Source organism: Bos indicus x Bos taurus, chromosome 7, assembly GCF_003369695.1.
Source record: "Bos indicus x Bos taurus breed Angus x Brahman F1 hybrid chromosome 7, Bos_hybrid_MaternalHap_v2.0, whole genome shotgun sequence".
NCBI classification, from domain to species: Eukaryota; Metazoa; Chordata; class Mammalia; order Artiodactyla; family Bovidae; genus Bos; species Bos indicus x Bos taurus.
The window spans coordinates 106,417,092-106,439,620 of NC_040082.1; the positions used below are offsets into that span (position 1 = coordinate 106,417,092).

General features: G+C 54.2%; 1 protein-coding gene across 3 annotated transcripts in view; it reads left to right on the forward strand.

Annotated features, from left to right (window-relative positions):
• Positions 1-5,641: 5,641 nt before the first annotated feature.
• Positions 5,642-22,529, forward strand: part of NCAN (neurocan) — a 30,429-nt gene continuing 13,541 nt past the window's right edge. The window contains exons 1-9 of one of the 3 annotated variants that reach the window (XM_027548387.1): positions 5,642-5,757; positions 9,896-10,020; positions 10,204-10,283; positions 11,197-11,607; positions 14,273-14,447; positions 14,558-14,685; positions 15,209-15,502; positions 16,616-17,215; positions 17,413-18,888. In XM_027548387.1, the coding sequence (XP_027404188.1) occupies positions 9,974-10,020; positions 10,204-10,283; positions 11,197-11,607; positions 14,273-14,447; positions 14,558-14,685; positions 15,209-15,502; positions 16,616-17,215; positions 17,413-18,888 (3,211 nt within the window). In that variant the 5' untranslated portion in view covers positions 5,642-5,757; positions 9,896-9,973. The remainder of the gene's footprint in view (positions 5,758-9,895; positions 10,021-10,203; positions 10,284-11,196; positions 11,608-14,272; positions 14,448-14,557; positions 14,686-15,208; positions 15,503-16,615; positions 17,216-17,412; positions 18,889-22,529) is intronic. The other 2 variants (XM_027548388.1, XM_027548389.1) reach the window with 2 other exon arrangements.

Genomic DNA, 22,529 nt, shown 5'->3' on the forward strand with positions numbered 1-22,529 from the left:
ACCAGTAGAACGAAGTCTGCCGAGTTCATTCCCTAACTGCAGAAGAATTCTTTACTGTCTGAGCCACCAGGGAAGTCATGTCTGACTCTTTTGCGACCCTCTCCAGGCTCTTCTGTCCACGGGATTACCCAGGCAAGAATACTGGAGTTGGTTGCCATTTCTTTCTCCAGGGGATCTTCCCAACCCAGGAATCGAACTCACATCTTCCACGTCTCCTGCATGGCAAGCAGGATTCTTCAGCACTGAGCCACCAGGGAAGCCCACAGCTTGGGAATCCCTGCACTTCACTGCCTCCCAGAGGCCAAAGGAAGAGTTGGGGAAGAAGCCATTGGTGCCAGTACTGGGCGTCTTTATCAGCCTTGTGTGTCACCACTGGGACACAGAAGTCCTGGCTTCCAAATCTATCTTGGCAGTAAATGCTGCCTGGGACAGGCTTCTTGGAGGAGGGGTAATGTGAGGTGGGTTTTGAAAGATGAACAGGAATTTGCCAAGCTGGATTATACAAAGCCTCAGATACACCGCTAAAGGTTTGGTTCACTGATTCAGTAAACAACTCCTGCCACTCCCTACTGCCCAGCCCTGTGCTGAGTGATGCTGAGGACTATGAGAGGTCTCAGTTCCAGCCCCATATCTGAAGATCTCCCAATCTGGGGAAGAAAGGACTAGACACATATAATCCCAGCCCCATGGGACCAGAGCTGAGCCAGAGGGAGAGATGAGGCTGGAGAAGTAGAGGGTCTACCTGAGGGAGGGCTTCCTGGGAGAGGGGATATTGTGCCTGTATCTTATTGAGTGGGCAGGAATTCACCAAGGTGAGAAAAATTGGAGTGGGGAGGTGGATGGGCAGGCAGAGTGAACAGCATAAGCAAAGGCCTGGTTGAATAAAAAGACCATGAATTTGAATAAAATATGTGAGTTGAGATCCTGCTGGGCCTAAAGCAGTCAAGAAAGGTGTTTGAGAAAGGCGGTATCCCATCCAATCCGCGTGAATGGAGACTTCTGGACAGAGCAGCCACTGGCAAGAGGCTGCAGTTCCTGGCTTTAACTGAATGGTCTGGGATCCAGCCCTTTCTTCAAGGGCTGGGGGAATGGTCCTCCTGGCATCCTTCTAGTGTCTGCCCAAGTCCACACCAGGAGTGGGGGCTGTCTGGGAAACTGGGACACCAGCGGAAGGGCCACCCCATCAGCCCCTGCCTGCCAGGACTTCCTGCATTCAGTCATGGCCTCGTGCCATCCAGACCTGGCTCTGCTGGTTTGAGGGCCAGGGCTGGCGGGGTCTGGGGGGGGCGGGGGCTGTCAAAAAAAACATCTCCCTACCTCTAGAAGAATTTAGGAAGAGTATGGACCCTGGAGACTCCAGATCAGGTTCAAATCTTGGTTAGGCCATTCACTCATTGGCTGTGTGATCTTGGACAAATATGTTGACCTCTCTGAGCTGGTTTCCTTATCTGTGAAATTAAGAGAATTCTATTTATGGGACTGCTAGAGAATTCAGTGGACTCTTCAGGCTGACATATAACAACAGTGGTTGACCTTTGTTGAGCACCTACCCTGTGTTTAACTTGAAGCCACGTCTGTCTCCATCCACTAGATCGTTAAATCTGCTGTGCTGGTCCTTGTCACTCCCATTTTACAGCGAAGGATACAGCCGCTCAGCCACTCAGCAGCCAAGGTTCCCCAGGGAGGATATGCACAGCCCCAAGGCCCCCCTTACCACTCCTGGTCTTGGCATGGAGCCACCATGCCCACTGGGATGAAGCCAGCTTCGTACCCTCTTCCCGCCTCCTCACCCCACCGGCGCCTGGGCATGAAAGAACCTCCTGTTTCTCCAGGGAATTAGCAGCTCTAAGCTCCCAGCAGAGCAGCCAAAAGTGGTCCATTCATTTGCCTTAGTGAGAAGAGACTAATCACTCCCTCCTTCCTCACCCCAGGGGGTAGGGCAGAGGGAAATTTAGAAGAGCCAGGAACTGTAACTCTGGTTGGCTGAGGGAAACTGAGGCAAAGAAGTCATTTATGTAAGGTCACCCAGGGGAACCGGGATGCAAACTTCAGTCTCACTCTGGAGTTGAGCTGAGTTCTGCATTTTTCAGGAGAGAAAATGGAGGCTCAGAGAAGGTCATGGATTTGCTGAAGTCACACAGCAAGTATAGGTCACCAAGGACTCTGGGGAGACAGCCACCCTCATGGTAGAAAACAGGTCCCACTTCCCATAAGTTTGTCACCTTGGAGTAGGGCAGGGAAAAGCCCTCAGATTGCTTTGCGCTTCAGTTTCCCCCTGGGGCATAAGTGTAATGATTGTCCCAAGTCCGCAGCCTGGAGAGCCTGTGGAGGTAAGGGTGATGGAATCCTCTGGGGTTGGCAGCCCCATGTGGGGCCGATCTGGGTCTGATTTATCCACCGGGGCCTGCATGGGTACTGCAGGGCCCAGCTCAGGGTAAAAGGATGCTCACTTGTTTCTGACAGGACTCGTCGGTCCTGCAGGAGGTAAGCTTGTGAGCCTTACCATCTCCAGGTAAGTGGAGATGACAGTGGGCAGGAGAGGGGGTGGCCGCACATGAAGGGGCTGAGCTGAGCTGGACAGGGAACACCTTGGGCCACAACTGAGTGTGTTGGACGGTGAACATGAGTGACTGTGCTGTGAGTGTGGCCCCGGGGGCCTGTCTCCATGCGACTTGGCATCAGGTGGTCACGGTTGGGTGCTGACTGTAGGTATGCCCATGGCTGTAATCATGCTTGGCTGTAAACAACGTGGGGCAGACGTGAGCTGTTTGTGGCTGCCAGGAAGGCTGTTTCCGTGGGTATGCACGGCAACAGGTGTGTTTGAGTGTGAAGGGGCTGGGTGCAGCTGGGCTCAGAGTTGTGAGTTTGGTTGTACAGTAGATATGACTTGTGTGTGGCCAGGTGACAGTGTGAGCGGCCCGTGTGACTTATATGTGGCCTGGCCAGGTGTGGCTGGGCTGCACGTGCTCTCACTGTACGTCTGGGATATGACATCGTATCAGTGGTTGGTAATGACGTTGTATGTGACAGGTGTGAATATGCTTGCACGTGCCCCGTGGATATGTCAGGTGTGTGAGAGGCATTTCAGGGGACAGCGTCTGTTCCTGAGGCCCAGCTCTCCAGGAGGGTCCTGCCTCCTAGCTCATCTTCTGGGCAACCAGCCTCCTCCCCTGTTCCCGCCCCCGACTCGCAGCAGTCCCTGGCCTAAGACCCAGTGTGGGGGAGACAGAGAGGGCACTCAGGGCTGAGGGTGGGAGGCCGCTGGCCCATTCCCAGTGCAGGCCTATAAATAGCTCTTTGAGCCCAGCAGATTCCCAGGCAAGGTTGCCTCGTTCAAGCCCCCAGCAACAGCCTGCTCCCAGGCCCCAGGCCAGTCCCTCTAAGCTCAGCCCTGGCACCAGTGAGGGGAGCCAGGGAGGGGGGAGGAGGGCGGAGGGAACAAGTGGGGGGAGTCAGGGTGGGGATTAGCTTGGTTCGGAAGCCACAGACCTGGTCTCCCACTTGTCGTTGTTCAGAAGCTCTGTCGTGTCCGACTGTTTGTGACCCCGTGGACTGCAGCATGCAAGCTTCCCTGTCCTTCACTATCTCCCTGGGTTTACTCAAGCTCACGTCCATTGAGTCGATGATGCCATCTAACCATCTCATCCTGGGTTACCCCCTTCTCCTGCCCGCAGTCTTTCCCAACATCAGGGTCTTTTCAAATGAGTCAGCTCTTCGCATTAGGTGGCCAAAGTATTAGAGTTTCAGCTTCAGCATCAGGGCTCCCAGTTGGCCCCTACCCATACTCTGCAACCTCAGGCAGGGGGTCCTATCTCCCTGAGCCTCAGTTTTCTTGGCTGGAAAACGGGCAGCAGCTTGATAGCAGCTCCCAGCTTCTGTGTTTACTTCCCATTTCACTCTCCCAGCAACCCTTAAGGTGGTTTACGTTTAATGATCCCTGTTTTTGACAGGGAAACTGAGACACAGGAAAATGAAATGGCTGGTCCAGAGTTACACTGTTAGGGATTTCAGAGAGGATTTTTTTGGGGGGGTGGCATGCTTCAAAGCCTGTGGGGTCTCAGTTTCCTGACCAGGGACTGAACCTTGGCCATGATAGTGAAAGTGTGGAATTCTAACCATTAGACCAGCATGGAACTCCTCAGAAAGGGGTTTTGAACTCTGGACTTGTGGGGGCCAAGCTGCCCCCACACAAGTCACCCAGACTCCTGTCCCTGCGGCCTGCCACCTGCAGACACTCACAGTGGTGTGACCCTCGACCGCCATCCATCTTCTGTGATGAGAAGTTCCCCAGCGTGTCACGTTGGTCCCTATGGCCACCACTAGCCCACCCCCAGAACAACCTGCTGACACAGACCTTCCAGGGCAAACTTGCTCCCTTGGGGTCTTCCTTCATCCTTCACTCATTCTCACCCCCTTTTTGGTAATCTTGCTGAAATCACCCAGTTCTCTGTTTCTTTATTTTCCCACCAGTCGAGACCCACCCTCAGAGATACAGCCACACACATACATGGATGCAGGACACTCAGCCAGCACAGCCCAGTCTCGGTGCTGAGAAACGGAGACCCTGGGAAGAAAGGCTTGCTAGGCAAAGGGCTGATTTCTTTACATTTTTGTCCTCCCTCATTTCCACTTGTCATTATGGGGAAATGCACAGAACACAGAATTTCCCATTTGCAAGTGCACGGTTAGTGGCGGTGACCCACGTTACTGTGCAGCCATCACCACTGTCTAGTTCTAGAATACGTCCAGCGGGCCCAGAGGAAGCCCTGTCCCCATGTGGGGTCCCTCCGTCATTCCCCTCCCCCAGCTCCTGGTCATCCCGATCTACTCTCTGCCTCTGTATCTATCTATTCTGAACATTTCATATAAAGGGATTCAGACTGTGACCCTTTTGTGCTTGGCTTCATTCACTCAGCATAGGATTTTCAAAGTTCATCTATGTTGGAACGTGTATTAGTACTTCGTTCCTTTTTATGGCCGAATGATATTCCATTGTAGACCCTTTGAGATCTGGGATCTCCCTACAAAGACATGCACACCACCCCCCCCAACAAAGCAAAAATATTTCTGTAACAACAATACCTGGTCCACCCCAGGTGCTCCATAAAAGCTGACTAGATAATAGAATGAGTGGATGGATGATAGTTCTGGCTGGCACTGGCAGAAACAGCTCTGGGTGTGACACACCTGGGCCCTGACTTTGCAAGTCTCTTACCATCTGTGTGCCCTAAGGAGCTTGCTTTCCTCTCTGAGTCTCGCTTCCTCTCTTATACTGTGGTGTAAAACAGTAACTGTAGCCAAAACTGTTTAAAGTGTGAGCCCTGGAGAGCTAGACAGACCAGGATTGGAATCCCAGCTCTGCACTTTGCCTAGGCGTGACCTTGAGAGAGAGACTTCATCTCCCTGGGGACTCAGTTTCCCCATCTGTAAGATGGAGCAGGCCCACCATGGGACTTCTGGGGACACTGATTGTGAATGGGAAGAAGTCTGGCACAGTCGTCTCTGGGGTGGGGTGAGTGGTCGTAGGAGTGGGGAGGGGATTTTAGGCAGAGGGAACCCCCTCCCTCGCACAGTTGGAGGCTTCAGGCTGGCGGGGGCGCATGCGCAAAGCAGCCCCGCAGCCCCTTTATAAGCGCTGAGGCGGCGCTGGGGCGAGCAGAGCGCAGGGCGCAGGGGTGGACCCGGCGCGGATTGAGCCCAGCCGAGCGTCCTTTGTGCCGGTCGACCGCCCCGGGATGCGTTGGCGCTAGGAGCCAGGTGGGGGTCGGTCGTGGGGAGGGGGTTACGTTGAGCGAGAGGTCCTAGGGGATTCACACAGAGCTCAAGATTTGGGGGAGGGGGGGCTGGGATCAGAGAGAAGCCCCTAGCATGGGGTGGTGGCTTAGAGGGGGAGGGAAGCCTCGAGTTGGGGAGGGAAGGCAAACTAGGAGAGGGCTTGAGAATGTCAGGGGGATTCGGATTTGGGGGTAAGGTTGTCTAGAGAATGCAGAGAGGACCCTTCGATGGGGAGGGGCCGGGCTGGGGGTGGGTCTTAGAGCTGGGGAGGCACTGGAACCAAAGCTAAAGAAGGGGAGCCCCAAGTTTAGAGATAAGAGGGGAACAGCCACCCGCTGAGCGTGGGACTCCGGAACAGGGCACCCCGTATCTGAGCTGAGACACCCCAAGATTTTAAGTGGGGATTCCCAGTTTCCAGATGAATGCAGGATTCCAGGATGGACTGCAGCGGTGAGGGGCTCCCCAGACCAGCCTGAGCCCGATAGAAGGGGGTCTGTACAAAGACTGAACCCCCATAGGGAAGGGGTGTCCTGCGGTGTCTCTGCCCTTTTGGCTCAGGTCTTGTTACCACATCTTGACTCAGGCAGGAGGCTCTGGGGGCGCTCCATCCCACAGTGGTTCCTGTTGTTTCCTGGGACCTAGAGTTGGGGTGCTGTCCCTTCTCTTGGGGAGCATGCTGTGTGTCCGAGGTGAATACTAAGTGAGAGCCCCTTAAATCCCTAGCTATCAATCAGAGCACCCAGTCGCTAAGGGGGAGCCGCCCCAGTACTTTCGCATCTGGCTGCGTCCTCACCACCAGACACAGACCCTCGCCTCACCCCTTCAGTTCTGTCTGGCCATATGGATGCATGTGGAAGTCCTGGATTGGTTTGGGGGCACAGACACTGGGAAGTAAGGGGCTGGGGCCCTGGGCCCAGCCTGGGCAGGAGCGACCCCCATGCCTGTGTGTGGGGCTTTGTTCCTCTCGGCAGCATTAATGGGAGACAGCCAGGCTGAAGAGAGGGTTGGCGCTGGGCCCCAGCGGGGGTTGTGGGGGAAGGGCAGGGAGGGAAGCCTGGGCAGACTGTGGGACCCCAGAACCCCAGCAGCCTCGCTGGCGTGGGGACATTCCCAAATGGAAGCTGTCCCCCAGGAGCTAGGGACTTGTGTGTGTGTGTGTGCGCGTATATGTGTGTGTGTCTACCCCATGCTGGGAGGAGGTGGATGCTTATGGTGTCCTCTGTGAGTCTAATGTGACCGAGGTTGTGTCTTTGTCAGGAAACTTGTGCCGAGGCCACATCACCCGGTTGCAAAATGATGTGTGCCCACCAGTCACCAAAGCCACAATTTATCCAGTCTGGTCTGTGCCAGGGGCTGGCAGCTACATGTGTGAGTGTGTGTGAGGAACTGTGTCTGACAGCATGGCCTCATCGAGGGGTTTCCGTGGGGAGCCTGAGACTGTGGGTGTGTGTCTTTGTGTAGAAGACACGCTGCCTGCCTTGAAAGTGCCCATATTGTCTCTCTTTGTTAATGTCACTGTGAATCTGTGCGTGTGAGTCTCCAAGGCTCTGAGCCTAGAGTGTGTGGCTGTGTGTGTGCCCCGTGTGTACAGCCAGGACCTCTCCATGTGGTTGGCAGTGTGGGCCCTGGGTGGGGGAGTGTGAGGTGTGGTCTGCGTGCAGAATTGGGGAGCTAATGGGGGAGACATTGGCAGGGGGTTCGGGTCTCCAAGGGGCAACCAGGGCTGAATAACTGAGCCCGGCTTCCTTTCTCCTCCAAGGAGTTCCATGCGTTGAACCCACGCACACAAATACACCCTGACTCCAAGGCCAGCAACACATACACGTGTGTGCTCATAGCCTCTGCTAAGCATTACTGGTGCCCACACACCCAGAGACCACACTTGGCCCCCTGGGCCCACCCGGTACGCACTGCCACTGTGGACCCTCGTACATGGTCCCATACACAGAGCGCATCCTTGCCTGGACAGCGCCTCGATGCACAACCAGGCACAACACACAAAAACACGCCTGTGGGCAAACTCACCCTCACTCAATGCCTTCTGAGACAGGAGGTGGGTGTGAGGGAGGGGGAGACACAGGCGCGCGCGCGCACACACACACACACACACTTTCTGCCCTCTCTTTCTTCCTGGCCACCCCTCCCCCAGAGCCCCACAGGCCCCTACTTGCATATGTATGAGACTCATGCATTATTAATAAGGGGACAAGCCCAGACAGCTGTGTAAATGCTCACCTCTGGTGGCCCTGGGGAAGAGGTATTTTAAGAGAAAGGGTGTGGGTGTGTGAGGGTGCTGTTGGAGGGGACGGGGTATGTGTGGGAAGGCGTGTGTGTGGCAGGAGGAGGGTGCAGCTGAACCTCTGTCTCTCACCTTGTTGGACCAGTATTGGGTATTTGAGTGTGCACACAAGCCTTTGTGTACAAGTAGCTGTTGTTTATGTGAACATTTCTTAGGCTTCACAAGTCAGCTCCTTCCATTCTCCCAGTAACATGCTGAGGTCTGTGCTGGGTGATCCCCATTTTACAAGTGGGAAAACTGAGGCACAGAGTGATGAAGCAACACGTAGGGAGTAGAGACAGGCCTGGAAACCTAGTCATGAGGATATAGTTTGAGCTGTGAATCATACAAAGTGTGTGTGTGTGGAGGGGTGTGTGGTTGTGCACGTGCGTGAGAATTCTCTGTACTTGCCACCTCCTAAGGCTTCCCAGGGGGCACTAGTGGTAAAGAACCTGCCTGCCATTGCAGGAGACGTAAGAGATGCAGGTTCGATCCCTAGGTCAGGAAGATCCCCTGGAGGAGGGCATGGCAACCCACTCCAGTGTTCTTGCCTGGAGAATCCCATGGACAGAGGAGCCTGGCGGGCTACGGTCCACGGGGTTGCAAAGAACCGACAGAACTAAAGTGACTTAGCACGCACTCATGCAAGGCTCTCCTGGGGCAGGCACAGCCAGAGTCCTGCCCCACCCTTTAATACCTATCCAGGACTTGAGCTCTCAGGGGACCCTGCCCCGCTCAGGGTTCTGAAAGGGGGAAATGAGGACAGCCAGGGATGGAGGTTGAAACTGCTGAGGTTTACACGTTGGTAGTTACGGACACCATACCAGGAGCTGACCTCTGCCCTGCTGTGCAGTCCTAGGCAAACCACTCAGCCTCTCTGGACCCTGAGTTACTGTCCTAAGAAGGCAAGGAGAGTGGGCAGTGCCTCTGTGTTGCCGCCCCAAAGTTCAGCACCATGGACAGGTCCCCGGCCTGCCTTCCTACCGGGCCTCTGGGAGCTGGAACCTGGCAGGGCCCCGCGGTCCCCCGCAGGACCCTATTCCGGACTCCATCCACACTCCCCTACTCAGGGCTATTCTTTTATCAGGAAGAGGGTGCAGGGGCTGGGTTTATAGGTAATGTTCTAACTTCCCGTCTGTCCCCACCTGCTGAGGCACGTTGGTGGGGGAGGGGGACAAAAGGAGGGGGCTTTCAGAGGAGTGGGAGGCTTTAGGGAGGAGCCATACCAGGGTTCTAGTCTCAGGAAGAATGTGAAGTCTGGGAGGGTGCTGTGTCCCAGTGCCTGTAACGGGCTTTGCTTACAGGTAGTGCTCAGTATTTGTGCACTTTATTATCATGTGCCACAACCTCTACAGAAGTCTGGACCCACAGCAGGAGTTTATCTGTGGATCTAGGAGGCCTCCTCGCCAGGCAGTGTGAATTCAGACGGAGGATGGGATGGGCAAGGGCGAGGCCCCTTCCTCCAGCTGGGACTTGGCAGCTCTTCAAAAATCCCAGAAACCAGGAATAGAATCTTGGCAACAACCAGATCCTGGAATTGAAGCTGAGAATCGTGTCAGTCAGCAAACTCAGATTACAGGCTGGCTTGGAGGCCAGCCTACTGCCAGAATTGGGGACCCCAGGCAGACTAGGACTGGATGTTGCCCTCTAGGGGCCCCCAATTTGATTTAGGAGGCCAACTTGAAAAATGGGATTTTGATCTTGGCTGTTAAAGTCAATAATAATAACAGCTGAAATTTACCCCTTCATGCCAGGCAGTGCTAAGTATTTTGTATGTATTGACTGAATTGACTGATCTATTCCTTCCAACTACCTGACTTTATCCCCATCTGACCTGCAAAGAAACTGAGGCACAGAGAAGCTAAGCTATTTGCTCAAGGTCACACAGCAAGCAACAGGCAGAGAGACAACCCCGGTTTGATGCACTCATGCTCTGACCATCAGACTTCACTTGCTGGGGTTCTGAAGTAAGTTCGTCCTGGATTTGGATCCCGGATCTGCCCTTGCTTGTTGACTGTGTGACCTTGAGTGATGCATGGCCTCTCTAGCCCACATTTCCAGATCTGTAGAGGGGGAGGAATTGGTCCTTTCATGTCAACTGTCTAGAAGGGATGTACTCACCCCTGTACTCCCTCTCCATCTTGTTTCAGGTCCAGGATGGGGGCCTTGTCTGTCTGGGTCTCAGGCCTCCTGACTCTCCAGATGCTTCTCTTTGTGGCTGGGGAGCAGGGTGAGTTTGCTTGTGAGGTGGGAGAGGTTGGGGTCTGGAGAACTGACAAGATGGGGCAGCCTTTTAACTTGAGAGTCTTCTCCTGCTGGTTCTCTGGCTTGGTCTGGAGAATAAAATGAGAATAGATGAAAAAAAGTCTTTGAACAGTCAAAAGCGAACAAGACACCTGAGAGGTTATTTTTAGTCATTGCCAGCAGAGGCTAGAGGTTCCCGCCTCTCACTGTTTTGCTGAGATGAGCTGAAGAGAGAAAGAGAGGGGAAAAAAAAAGGGAGAGAGAATCGTATGAAGATTGATTAGTGATGCCTGCCATGGGTGTAGCAATAGAAATAAAACCCTATATGCCTCTCCCTGGCATCTCCCCAGTGGTGGTCAAAAGGCCAGACTTTAGAAATGCCTCCTGATTTGCTCTGTGGCCTTAAGCAAGTATGATGTCTGTGAGCCTCAATTTCCTCAACTCCCCCAGAAAAGGATGAGAGATGGCTACCTCTGCAGATGGTTATGAAAAGCAAATGAGCTGATTGCTATTTATAAAGTGCCTGGTATACAGAAGGTACTCCACAAACACCGGTTCCCTTCCGATGGTTGCCTCTCGTTTAACTTTTAGGGAAACCATGGCTCAGAGGAGAACACTAACTTTTCCATGGCCACGTCAGTGACACTGAGAGTCAAATCTCTGGTCTCCAGGATCTGGACTTTGAGTGCAGGCAGAACTATGAAAGGATCCGACCCGGTTACCCCTCTTCTGCTCACAGACTGGGCTGCAGATCTCAGATCTGTGTACTGCCCTGTGATGTTGTATAGGCAGCCTAACCTCTCTGGCCTCAGTCTCCCTGTCTGTAAAGTGAGGAAAGCTGCAATCTCTGCTGGTCCTTGCCTCTCAATCAGGCCCTCTCTCCACCTTCTCCACCCCAGGCCCACAGCACACCACCGCAGCTGCAGCCACTGCTGAGAAGGGGCTCCACATGCAGAAAGTGGGGTCTGGGTCAGTCCGGGCTGCCCTGGCAGAGTTGGTGGCCCTGCCCTGTCTCTTTAGCCTGCGGCCACGGCCAGGTGCAGCTCGAGAAGCCCCACGGATCAAATGGACCAAGGTGCGGACTGCATCAGGCCAGCGGCAGGACTTGCCCATCCTAGTAGCCAAGGACAACGTGGTCCGAGTCGCCAAGGGCTGGCAGGGACGTGTGTCACTTCCCGCCTACCCCCGGCACCGGGTCAACGCCACGTTGCTGCTGGGACCACTGAGGGCCAGCGACTCCGGGCTCTACCGCTGCCAGGTGGTGAGGGGCATCGAGGATGAGCAGGACCTGGTGCCCCTGGAGGTGACGGGTCAGTTGGGGGAAGGGGAGGGGCCAAGGCTGGGACGGGGAAGTGCACTCACTGAACGTCATCTTAGAAATCACTCCTTGGGGAATTCCCTGGTGTCCAGTGGTTAGGACTCTGCGCTTTCACTGCCAAGGGCCTGGGTTCGAGGGCTTGGATTCAACCCCTTTTGGGCAAGTTAAGATCCTGCAGGCAAAAAAGAAAGAAAGAAAGAAATACTCCCTGAACAATGATTTGCTCTCAATTCTGATAAAATCATGAAGAAAGTCTCTATGCGTACTCCTCTGTTTTTAACATCTCTGTTTTTTAGCTAAGAGAAAGCAGCCTCTGACTAGTCTCTTACAGGCCACAACATTTCACAGGATTTCATAACCTGCAGTCCATGTCATGGTCATCTACTTTCACATAAGGCAGAGGATATTGGTTTTGTATTTTAAATAGGAATACAAATTTCCTTTTAAAATAAATATGTGTTTTTTAAAAGGGAAGTTCTTTTTAAAAAGTCAATTGAAAAATATGTTAAGGGGACTTCCCTGATGATCCAGTGGCTAAGACTCCACGTTCCCAAGGCAGGGGGCCTGGAGTTTGATCCTTGGTCAGGGAACTAGATCCCACAAGCCAAAACTAAAGATCCTGCATGCTACAATTAAGAGCTGTGCAGCCAAATAAATAAATAACAAACATTTTAAAAATACAGGTAGAATTCGTTTAAAAAAATATGAGAAGGAATTATATATTAAGGAAGTGACAGTCCTCACATATCTGTTTAACCAATTTGTACATTAAATTCTTTCTGTTGAAATATTCAGTATAGTTTCTGTTTTCCTAACCAGTCAAGCTGAACAATGCAAACAAATATATATTTTTTTAATTATTAAACCAAAGTCCTAGAAAAGGGCATGGCATACAGAAGATGCTCAATAGATATTTGAGCACTGAATCAATGAAAGGATCATTGTGTGGAGAACATCCTGTGGATGCCAAATGGGAAGTCAATTTCCCTTAACCTGTGTTGAAAAGTGGAAGTGAAAGTGTTAGTCACTCTGTCCTGTAGCCTGCCAGGCTCCTCTGTCCATGGTATTCTCCAGGCAAGAATATTGGAATGGGTTGCCATGCCCTCCTCCAGGGGACTGTCCTGACCCAGGGATCAAACCTGGGTCTCCCACATTTCAGGCAGATTCTTTACTGTCTCAGCCACCTGGGAAGCCCTATGTTGGCCACGAGGAAAGTCCCTGCACCCCCCTGTTCTGGAGCACAGTCTTTCCACGCCCAACAATGTCTCAGTGCATATTTTATGGGGTCAGCCAATGTTCCCCTTTCTAAAGCCTTGTTCTCAAAACTAATAAACCTCAAAGAAAACTGGTAAGTGATGAAAGAAGGGAATTCCACCTCTGGGTTTGTTTGGTTTGTTCATTCTACCAGACCTTTATTGAGCGACTACCACATGACAGCCTGGTGCTGGAGACACAGCCATGACTGGGACACAGCTTCTGCCTTCTGGGAGCTCTCAGTGTAATAAGATGGAGCAAAATGTTTAATTTCTTTTGTCTCACTCAGCCATTTCTCTCATCCCTAAATCAGAATTTGAGTCACAGTGAGCTTACTGATGCTTCACATCTGATAAACCAGGATGTGAATTACACGTTACCTCCTCCAGGAAGCTGTGAGTGACTCCATTTCTAAACTGGGCAAGAGCCACGTTTGATCACCGGTTGCTCTTTGCTTCCTCTCCCAGTGCGTGTGCTTAGTTCCTGAAAGGAAGAATGTCTCTCACTCTTGTCCATGCCTTCTGTTACCTCCAGTCCCTAACCCTGGCATGAAGAATGCTGTCTTTGGAGTCCAGATCTTCCTGAATACAAATTCTGGCTCTCCCTTATACTGGTCATATGGCCCTAGACTTGTCCCTCAACCTCTCTGAGCCTTTGTTTCCTCCTTTGGAAATGGGGATAATCATAGGGTCGTTGTAAGATTTCAATGAGGTAATGAGTATAAAGGGGCTTCCGGGGTGGTGCTAGTGGTAAAGAACACACCTGCCAATGCAGGAGACTTAAGAGACGTGGGTTCAATCGCTGGGTTGGGAAGATCCCCTTGCAAAGGCCTTGGAAAGGGAATGATTGGTCGACCCCATAAAATACACAGTGAGACATTGTTGGCCCATGGCCAACATAGGGCTTCCCAGTAGCTCAGACAGTAAAGAATCTGTCTGCAATGTGGGAGACCTGGGTTCGATCCCTGGGTGGAGAAGATCCCCTGGAGGAGGGCATGGCAACCCATGCCATGGACATTCTTCTTGTCTGAAGAATCCCATGGACAGAGGAGCCTAGTGAACTACAATCCATGGGATTGCAAAGAGTCAGACACGACTAAAGTGACTTAGCATGTATGTACATGGTGCTTGTAAGTGTTTTTTACATAGCAAATATTTAACAAATTCTAGCCCTTTATGGCCGTTATCAATTTCCTCATCTGTAAAACCAGGGTATATCCGTTTCACTCCCCATCATCACCCTAGCCCTGTGCCTGGTGCTGAGTGAACAGACATGGTACAGGGTAGTGTAGGGCAGCAGGTCATCTATTATTGTTAGTCTAGGTGGTGTGTTCAGTAAGAGGGAGGTCTGTGCTTGAAGATTTCAGCGTAAATCAGCTCCCTATCCTGGGCGTTTCTGCATAGGTGTTGTGTTCCACTACCGAGCAGCCCTGGATCGCTACTCTCTAACTTTTGCTGAGGCTCAGGAGGCCTGTCGTCTCAATTCAGCCACCATTGCAGCCCCGCGGCACCTGCAGGCTGCCTTTGAGGACGGCTTTGACAACTGCGATGCCGGGTGGCTTTCTGACCGCACTGTTCGGTGAGTGGGTACACAGGGTAGGGAGACGGAGAGCTAGCCCCTGGAGAAAGAGGTTCCTTGGGAGCCCCCGGAGCACAAATCTGAGAGAGGCCCCCACTTTGTCTTGTCAGGTATCCTATCACCCAGTCCCGTCCTGGTTGCTATGGTGACCGTAGCAGCCTTCCGGGGGTGAGGAACTATGGGAGGCGAGACCCACGGGAACTCTACGATGTGTATTGCTTTGCCCGTGAGCTGGGGGGTAAGTCTGGGGCTGGTAGAACGCCCCCTTCTCTGAGCCCCTTTATCCTTCCTAACCCCCCATCCTTCCCTAAGTCCTTGCCTAGCTCTCCTAAGTTTTATCCCTCTCTAAACCCACAGCCAAGACCTGGACCCGCCGGTTTTTCCTCCACTCCCTGAGCCCCTCTCCTTTGTGCCCCTTCCCTTTCTCTGAATCTCTCCCCCTTCCTGCCCCCTTCTCCCTCTTCCTACTTCCTTCCTCCTCACACCTTCCCCAAGCCCCTTCCTCTCTCTGAAGCCCAACTCGTTCAGGCGCCTCAGTTACCTCATTTGTGAAAAGAAAGTGAAGCCCCCTCTTAGCACTGCATGAGAGGCAATGGCAGTGATGCTCTGGCGACGGGGGCGCGCAGCTGCGGCTGCCTCCATCTCGTTTAGCCGGAACCCAAATCCGGCCAGATCAGGGCTATTTGAGATGGGACTCCCTTCCCGGGCTCCGGGGGAGGGTCCGTGGGACACCTCTGACCTTCTCCCGCGCCTTTCCGCAGGCGAGGTCTTCTACGTAGGCCTGGCCCGCCGCCTGACACTGGCCGGCGCACGTGCCCAGTGCCGACGCCAGGGCGCCGTGCTGGCCTCGGTAGGACAGCTGCACCTGGCCTGGCATGAGGGCCTGGACCAGTGCGACCCGGGCTGGCTGGCCGACGGCAGCGTGCGCTACCCGATCCAGACGCCGCGTCGGCGCTGCGGTGGCCCAGCCCCTGGCGTGCGCACCGTATACCGCTTTGCCAACCGCACCGGCTTCCCGGCACCTGGAGAGCGCTTCGATGCCTACTGCTTCAGAGGTATGTGTGAAGCCTCGCCCCTGGAGGGTGGGTCTCCTGGTGACCACGCCCCAAGGGCGTGCGCTTTGCTAAACGGCCACGCCCCTGGAAGTTTGGGTTTCTAGTGGAGGCGGAGGTCAGGTAGGGCAGAAACAGGTTGAAAACTTACTCCGCGGTGAGCCACGCCCCCAGGGAAGGGTGACACCCCCGAGACAAGCTTTCCATAGGAGCCCCGCCCCTCCTTAGGACAAGCCCGAGGCAAGCCAAGCTCTGCGGGGAAGTCCTGTTGAGTGTGTGGTCTAGGTCTTCCAAGGTGGCGCTAGTGGTAAAGAACCCGCCTGCCAATGCAGGAGACGCAAAAGATGCGGGTTTGATCTTTGGATTGGGAAGATCCCCTGGAAAAGGATATGGAAACCCACTCCAGTATTCTTGCCTGGAGAATCTCATGGACAGAGGAGCGTGGGTCGCAAAGAGTCGGACACGACTGAAGCGACTTAGCACGTATGTCTCCTGAGATCTCTAAGAGATGATCTCAGACCTCTGGATGGAAAGCTTCTTGCCTGGAACCTTGCACAGGAGCACCCGCTGGGAAGGGATTAAGGCCTCGGCTAGCCACGCCCCCTAAGCAAGGCCACGGCCCCAGGGACAGGACCAGGGGATGACCCTCACCCTTGGGTTGGTTCCATACCCTCAGAAGCTGCCAACCTCAAATCCAAAGGAGCTGAGTCTTATGTGAAAGGGCGGGAGTTGGGGGGAATTTCTTCGTAGGGAGGCCATGCCCATTAGGCGCTTTCTGTCCCTGGGGAGGAGCCATGCCCAGGTCTGACCTGCCCCCCTGGGAGTTGGCACTGCCTGAGCTTCACCCACCGGCCAAGATGTCTCTTGACCCTTTATTGCGACCAGTTGACTCTGACTTTGACAGTGGACCTGTCTGAACAATGAGGACGAAAACTTTGCACCTCCATCTCTCAGTCAGGGGGATCCCAGAAACAACCCAGAGAGTCAGAGGGGCACAGAGAGACAGAAATACGTAGAAGATCTGTGCTACAGCATGCTGGAATGTGGGTAGACTTCAGGCAGGACTTCCCAGCTAGGCCCTGGGCCTAGCACAACCTCTTCTGCTTTCTCCCACAGCTCATCACCCCACATCCCAACATGGAGACCCAGAGACCCCCTCATCTGGAGATGAGGGGGAGATTCTGTCGGCAGAAGGGCCCCCCGCTGGAGAATTGGAGCCCAGTCTGCAGGAGGAGGAGGAGGTAGTCACCCCGGACATCCAGGAGCCTCTGGTGTCTAGTGGGGAAGAAGAGTCTCTGATCTTGGCAGAGAAGCAGGAATCTCAAGCGACCCCCAGCCGTGCCCCTGGGGTCCCCACATTGGCCTCAAGTCCTGCCCTGGAGGCTGAGGAGGTGTGGCTGAGCACAGTGGCCCCCAGCCACAGCAGCGTGGAGGCAGGCACTGTGGTGGGCACGCACACAGACACAGCCCCAGCAAGCACCACGCCCAGGAAGAGGGAGCGCTTTAAAGGGCTGAACGGGCGCCACTTCCAGCAACAGGAGCCCCAGCAAGGGCTGAAGGGGGCACTCGAGGCCAGCATCCAGCCCCCCACACCAGAGGCTGCTGAGAATTATGTGGAGCCTCCCATGACCACTGGAACCACAGACGCCTTGGGGAGCGGCCAGAGCCAAAGCCCCTGGGCTGTGCTGACAAATGAGGTGGAAATGCCCAGAGCTGGTGAGTGGGGTCCCTGGGGGAGATGGGACCTGCCTGGGGACCTAAGGGAGGCAGGGGAGGAGGCTCCGAATCACAGCTGGGTCCCCTGGCCTCCCCAAGCCTCTGAAGACCCCTCTTCCTCAGGCCTGGAGCCAAGGAGACCATCAGAAGAAGGAGCTGCTGAGAGATAATTATAATAACTGTTGATATTTTTTCAGGTTCCCTTGGTGGCAGGAGCCCCCAAGAGCCCTGGCTGTGGCCCCCAACCGTGGTCCCACCCATCATCCCAGACCCCAGCAGAGCCCTTGGCCTGGAACTAGGAGAAGCCAAGCGCTTTAGTATGAGACCAGTCACTTCCGACCTGCCCTGGTCCCCCTCAGAGACCACTCCCAACCCTTCCAATGGCCCCAGCCCTACCCCCTGGGAGGCTTCTCCTGTGGCCATTTCTCCAGACCTCCCTGTCATGGCCATGCTTCGCGCCCCCAAACTGTGGCTCCTATCACAGGAGCCTCCTACATCCCTCCCCACTGAGGCCAGTGGAGTCAAGGGGCATAGTGAGGCCATGGCCACTGCCCTGCCCTCCCCTGCCTCAGAAATCGAAGCCAGCCCACAGGATCCCATCCATCTGGAAGTGTACTCCCCGCCTTCCTCCTCGGGCCTGGCAGGACAAGATGGAGAGTCCACATCCCTGTCACTCAGCAGCCACAGAGGAGGAAGTCCTCCGGCCCCTTCACAGGCAGCCACAGACACACAAGCTGGAGCCAGTCCCAACTCCCCTGGAGCAGACTTTGGAAACACTAGAGGGGCCAGCCCTACTGAGCTCAGCAAAGCTGAGCACCCCGGATCCAGCCCACAGGCCTCTGTGGACTGGAATGTGGTGGCAGATATCACTATTTCTGAGCCTGCCACTGAGCCCATGGGAGCCAGAGGCGTCTCGGAGTCTGAGTCTGGGGTCTTCAACACAGCAGAGAGTCCTACTTCCAGCTTGCAGGCCTCCATGGACAAGACGCAGGAAATATGGGCCTCGCTGCACAGGGAAGGGCTGGACCCCCACTCCCCATCTGCACCCTTGGGGGTCCCTGAAGTCCCCTTGATGCCCAAGTTCACCCCAGGTTTGGGGCCTTGGGCTGCTACAGATGGAGGAGTCACAGTGGATCCTATGGCTTCCACAGTCACACTGGACACCAGCGATGCTGGTGGGCATTGGGAACCTGGATCCCACATGGTTGAGGGAGCAGAAAGCCCCACCTTGAGCCCTCAAATGGCTGTGGACACAAGTGTGGTGACATCCGTCACGTCCTTGGACCTGGGGGACAAGGTCAGGGTCCTGGCCGTGTTCACAGTGGCCTCCTCAAGCTCCCAGCCCCACCCAGAGCCAGAGAGCCAGCTGGTGACCCAGGGAACCCTGGGAGCCTTGGAGCCTCCACAGGAGGGCAGCCACTCAGGGGACCCCATTCTTCCTCCTTGGACGCCGACAGCAGCCAACAAGGATGAGCCCATTTCAGTTTCCTCGGGGGAGCCTACAGTGCCTTGGGACTCCCCCAGCACCCTGCTGCCTGCCTCTCTGGGCCCAGAGGAATTTGAGCTGGAGGTCCTGATGGGGAGCCCCAGTGTGGAGAGCTTCTGGGAGGAGGCAGCAAGTGGAGAGGAGCCTGCCCTGCCAGGGACTCCTGCAAATGGGAGTGCAGAGGAGGGTGAGTTCGAAGCTCGTGGTCTCATCCAGGCCACCGTGTTGGTGCTCAGGGACCTGGGGCTGGGAGGAAGCATTGTCCTTGGTGCCTGGGAAGGTTTCTAGCAGGGGATGATGTTCAAGATGGGGGCTCATCAGACAGAGCTGAATTCCAGAAAGGGTGTTCCTGGCAGAGGCACCAGCCTGGGTAAAGGGCACGAGGTGAAGTTGTGTATGATGTGTTTTGCACACCGTGAGTGGTGAGGCGATGATGAGCAGTTGGGTGGAGTTTGGTTTGGGGAATGAGTACCATCAGCAGATCATGCTCGTGTCCTCTCTGTGCTGACAGTGCTGGGCAAGGCCAGGGTCCTGCCTTCTGCGATGCCCCCATCTGAAGATGAGGCTGGCACAGACCCCTCCCTGGGGGGCCGGGGTGGAAGGAGGAGGCTTGGCAGGGAGGTCTTCCTGGACAAGAGTTGAACTGCAGCTGGAATTCAGTGGTGCACATCTTGAGGGACCTCTTGCCACGGGGAAGTGTGTGTGCAGGGAAGGGGCGGGAGTGGTGGGCATCACCCCCATTTCGCAGATAGCAAACTGAAGCTCAGGGAGATATGTCACTACCAGCCAGTCAGTGATCAAACCTCAAGTCCACATGTGCCTTAGTTGCTCTGTGCCCAGCGGAGTCCAGAGAGAGCCACCACCCTGTTCTCCTGACGTCAGGTCTGCCCATAACTCAGCCTGCAAATTCCAGCCCTTTAGTTTATAGGTCCTGTCATATTGAGCTATTTTGGGTTTTTTTTTTGGTCAAGTGAGCTTTAAAAAAAAAAGAAGAAGCTAATTAAAAGGCACTTTTTCTGAGTTGCAAAACACTCTTATTAACACAATTGGTTTTACACTTGCTCCTTTTTTTGAAGGCAAAGTGTCATGGCGATGGAAGCGGTGGATGCAGGGTTTCATCGCCTACCCTGTCATCTCTGGGCTGTGTCTGGGGCCCCATCTTCTTTTCTTAGATGCCCAGGAGGCAGGCAGGCCCTGGGCAGGGGCACTTGCATTGGTAAAGGCTGATGATTATCGGCGATTGCCTTTGTGTTTGGATTACTTTGAGCACTTTACCGGAATCATCTTGGTTAATCTTTTTATTTAAAATTTAAGATTTTTTATCTTTTGGCCACTCTGCACAGCATGGTGGATTTTAGTTAGCTGACCAGGGATTGAACCCATGCCCACCCCCACACCTCCGCCGCCATTGGCAGTACAGAGTCTTAACCACTGGACCATCTGGGAAATCCCTAGCTAATCCTTTTAATGTCTTTAGGGAGCAAGTTCTACTATGATTCTCCCTTTATAGACGGGGAAACCGAGGCACAGGGAAGTCAAGAGACTTGTGCAGAGTCTTGCAATTGGGGAATGTCAAGGATAAAGTCTGAATCCAGGCTGTCTGACAACAATCTTTGTCTCAATCTAAGGGCGTTTTGTTTTACGCCAATGAAATAAGGGTAAGCTCATCCTGGGAGGGGGGCAGAGAAGAGACTGGTTGTGGAGGATGGGTACGGGAAGGGGGCTCAGTGCCAGAGGAGCTAGAGGAGGAATGGTCAGAAGGTTAGGAGGGAGACCACATAGCGTGCTGCTAAGGAAAGAGCACTGAGAGGAGCCCCCAGGGCCGTGGCTGGATCTGGGCTGGTCTTGGTCGGTTTTTTGGCTCCAGACTCTACCCACTGGCAGCCGGGGTGGAGGGAGGCAGCCAGTGCTGGGGGAGACCCAGGCGCCTACTCACCTGCTGCTTGCAGCAGAAATGCTAATGAGGCCGAAAATAAATGCAGCACCAGCGAGCGACTGAGTCACCGCCAGCCCGTGGGCAGGTGTCAGCGGCACGGGGCACCTGCTGCGGCTTACGCGTCCCGGGGCCTGGCTGCCCCACGTGTGTGCACACACGTGCCCGGGTGGCGCCAGGCACAGACATAGCCACAGGCCTCCCTGGCCATCCATGAGGGCACAAGCTACCACCCCAGGGACAGCCTTCTGTCATTGCAGGAGGGCCAGCACCTACCTTTATTCAGTTAGCAAGCAACTACTGAGTGCTGGCTGTATTCCAGGCATGAGGGTGAGATCAAGACAGCTCTGGAAGCTGACATTCTAGAGCAATACTCTAGAACTTTCCTAGTGATGGAAATGTTCTCAAGCTACACGGTCTAGTACGATAGCAGCCGGCCACTTGGGTCTTCTTTGTAGCACACAGCATCTTCGTTGTGGCACGCTGGCTTTTCATCCTGACACTCAGGCTTCGCTCCAGTTGTGGCAGAAGGGCTCCAGAGTGTGTGGGCTCAGTAGTTGTGGAACGCAGCCTTAGTCGCCCGGCACTATGTGGTATCTTAATTCCCTGACCAGGGATTGAATCTGCGTCCACTGTACTGGAAGGTGGATTCTTATAACCAGTGGACCACCAGGGAAGTCCCAGAATTACAGTTTAATTTTTATTCCATTTTACTTAAATAGCTAGGTGTGACTGCCATGTGGACCATCACCTCACTTGCGGGAAGCATGGATAAGAAATGATGATCTTAATAAATTATATTGGAGGTTAGAGAGTAAGAAAGACAAAAGAGAAAAATAAAGCAAGAGATGAAGGATGCCAGTGGGCAGCTTTGGTTTTGGAAGGGGGTTAGGATGAAATCTGAGCGAGCCTGAAGGAGGTTGAGGAAGGAGCCATACAGAGATCTGGGGGGATGAGCAGTTCAGGCAGAGGAGACAGCTTGTTCAAATGCCCTGAGGTTGGACTGTGATTGGTCCAGTGAAGGAAAGCTGAGCAAGAGAAGGAGGGAGACGAGAATCAGGCAGGGAGATACTGGGGAAGGCTGTACGGGGCCCTGGGGGCTGAGGTAAGGATTTTGACTTTTCCTATGCGGGCAGTCAGGAGCCATGGAGGAATCTAGGCAGGGGAGGGACGTGATCTGACTCAGGTTTACATGGGCTTCCTCTGGCAGCCGTGGGGGGAACACCCTGCGAAGGGTGAAGGTGGAGGCCAAAAGGCCAGGGAGGAGGTGCCTGCTCGTTACTGTCTCAGTTTCTTTTGGGGCCCTGGACAAAGACAAAGCAGGAACACATTCTGGGTGATAGGGGCTGGAGAGAGGGCTTTAAACTGGGCCTTCAGAACCCCGAAGGCCAGTTTTGGCTCTTGTACTGTCCTGCTGTGTAGGCCCTGGGTCTCTGGGTCTTCTCTGAGTCTCAGTTCTAGCGTCTTGCAGTGGAAGGGCTGCCACTGCCCTGACAAGTGATGGGCATCATCTGGGGTGCCTGGGGGTTCTTGCTGTGCCCCTCCAAGGCTCCAGGATAGAGCCCACCCACCAAGGCATCTGGGCCCCTGAGATGGGGAGGGGAGACCCTCCTGCCTCCAGAGAAACACCACTGAAGGGATGAGAGAGGGGGAGAGGGCTTCACATTCACTCCCCCTGTCCATGGTAAGCGATGGACAAGAGGCCTCAAGAGGCCCCAGGCTGATATACACAGAGCCAGACATGGCATTATGGTCAGGAATGGGAGAAGGATGAGCTCTTTTTATTGTTGTTTTGTAAATGAGGCAACAGAAATTCACAGAATTTGCCCAGGATTTCCTAGTGAGTGGCAGAGGCAGGAATTGAACTAGACTCTCTGACTGCACACCCTATGCAC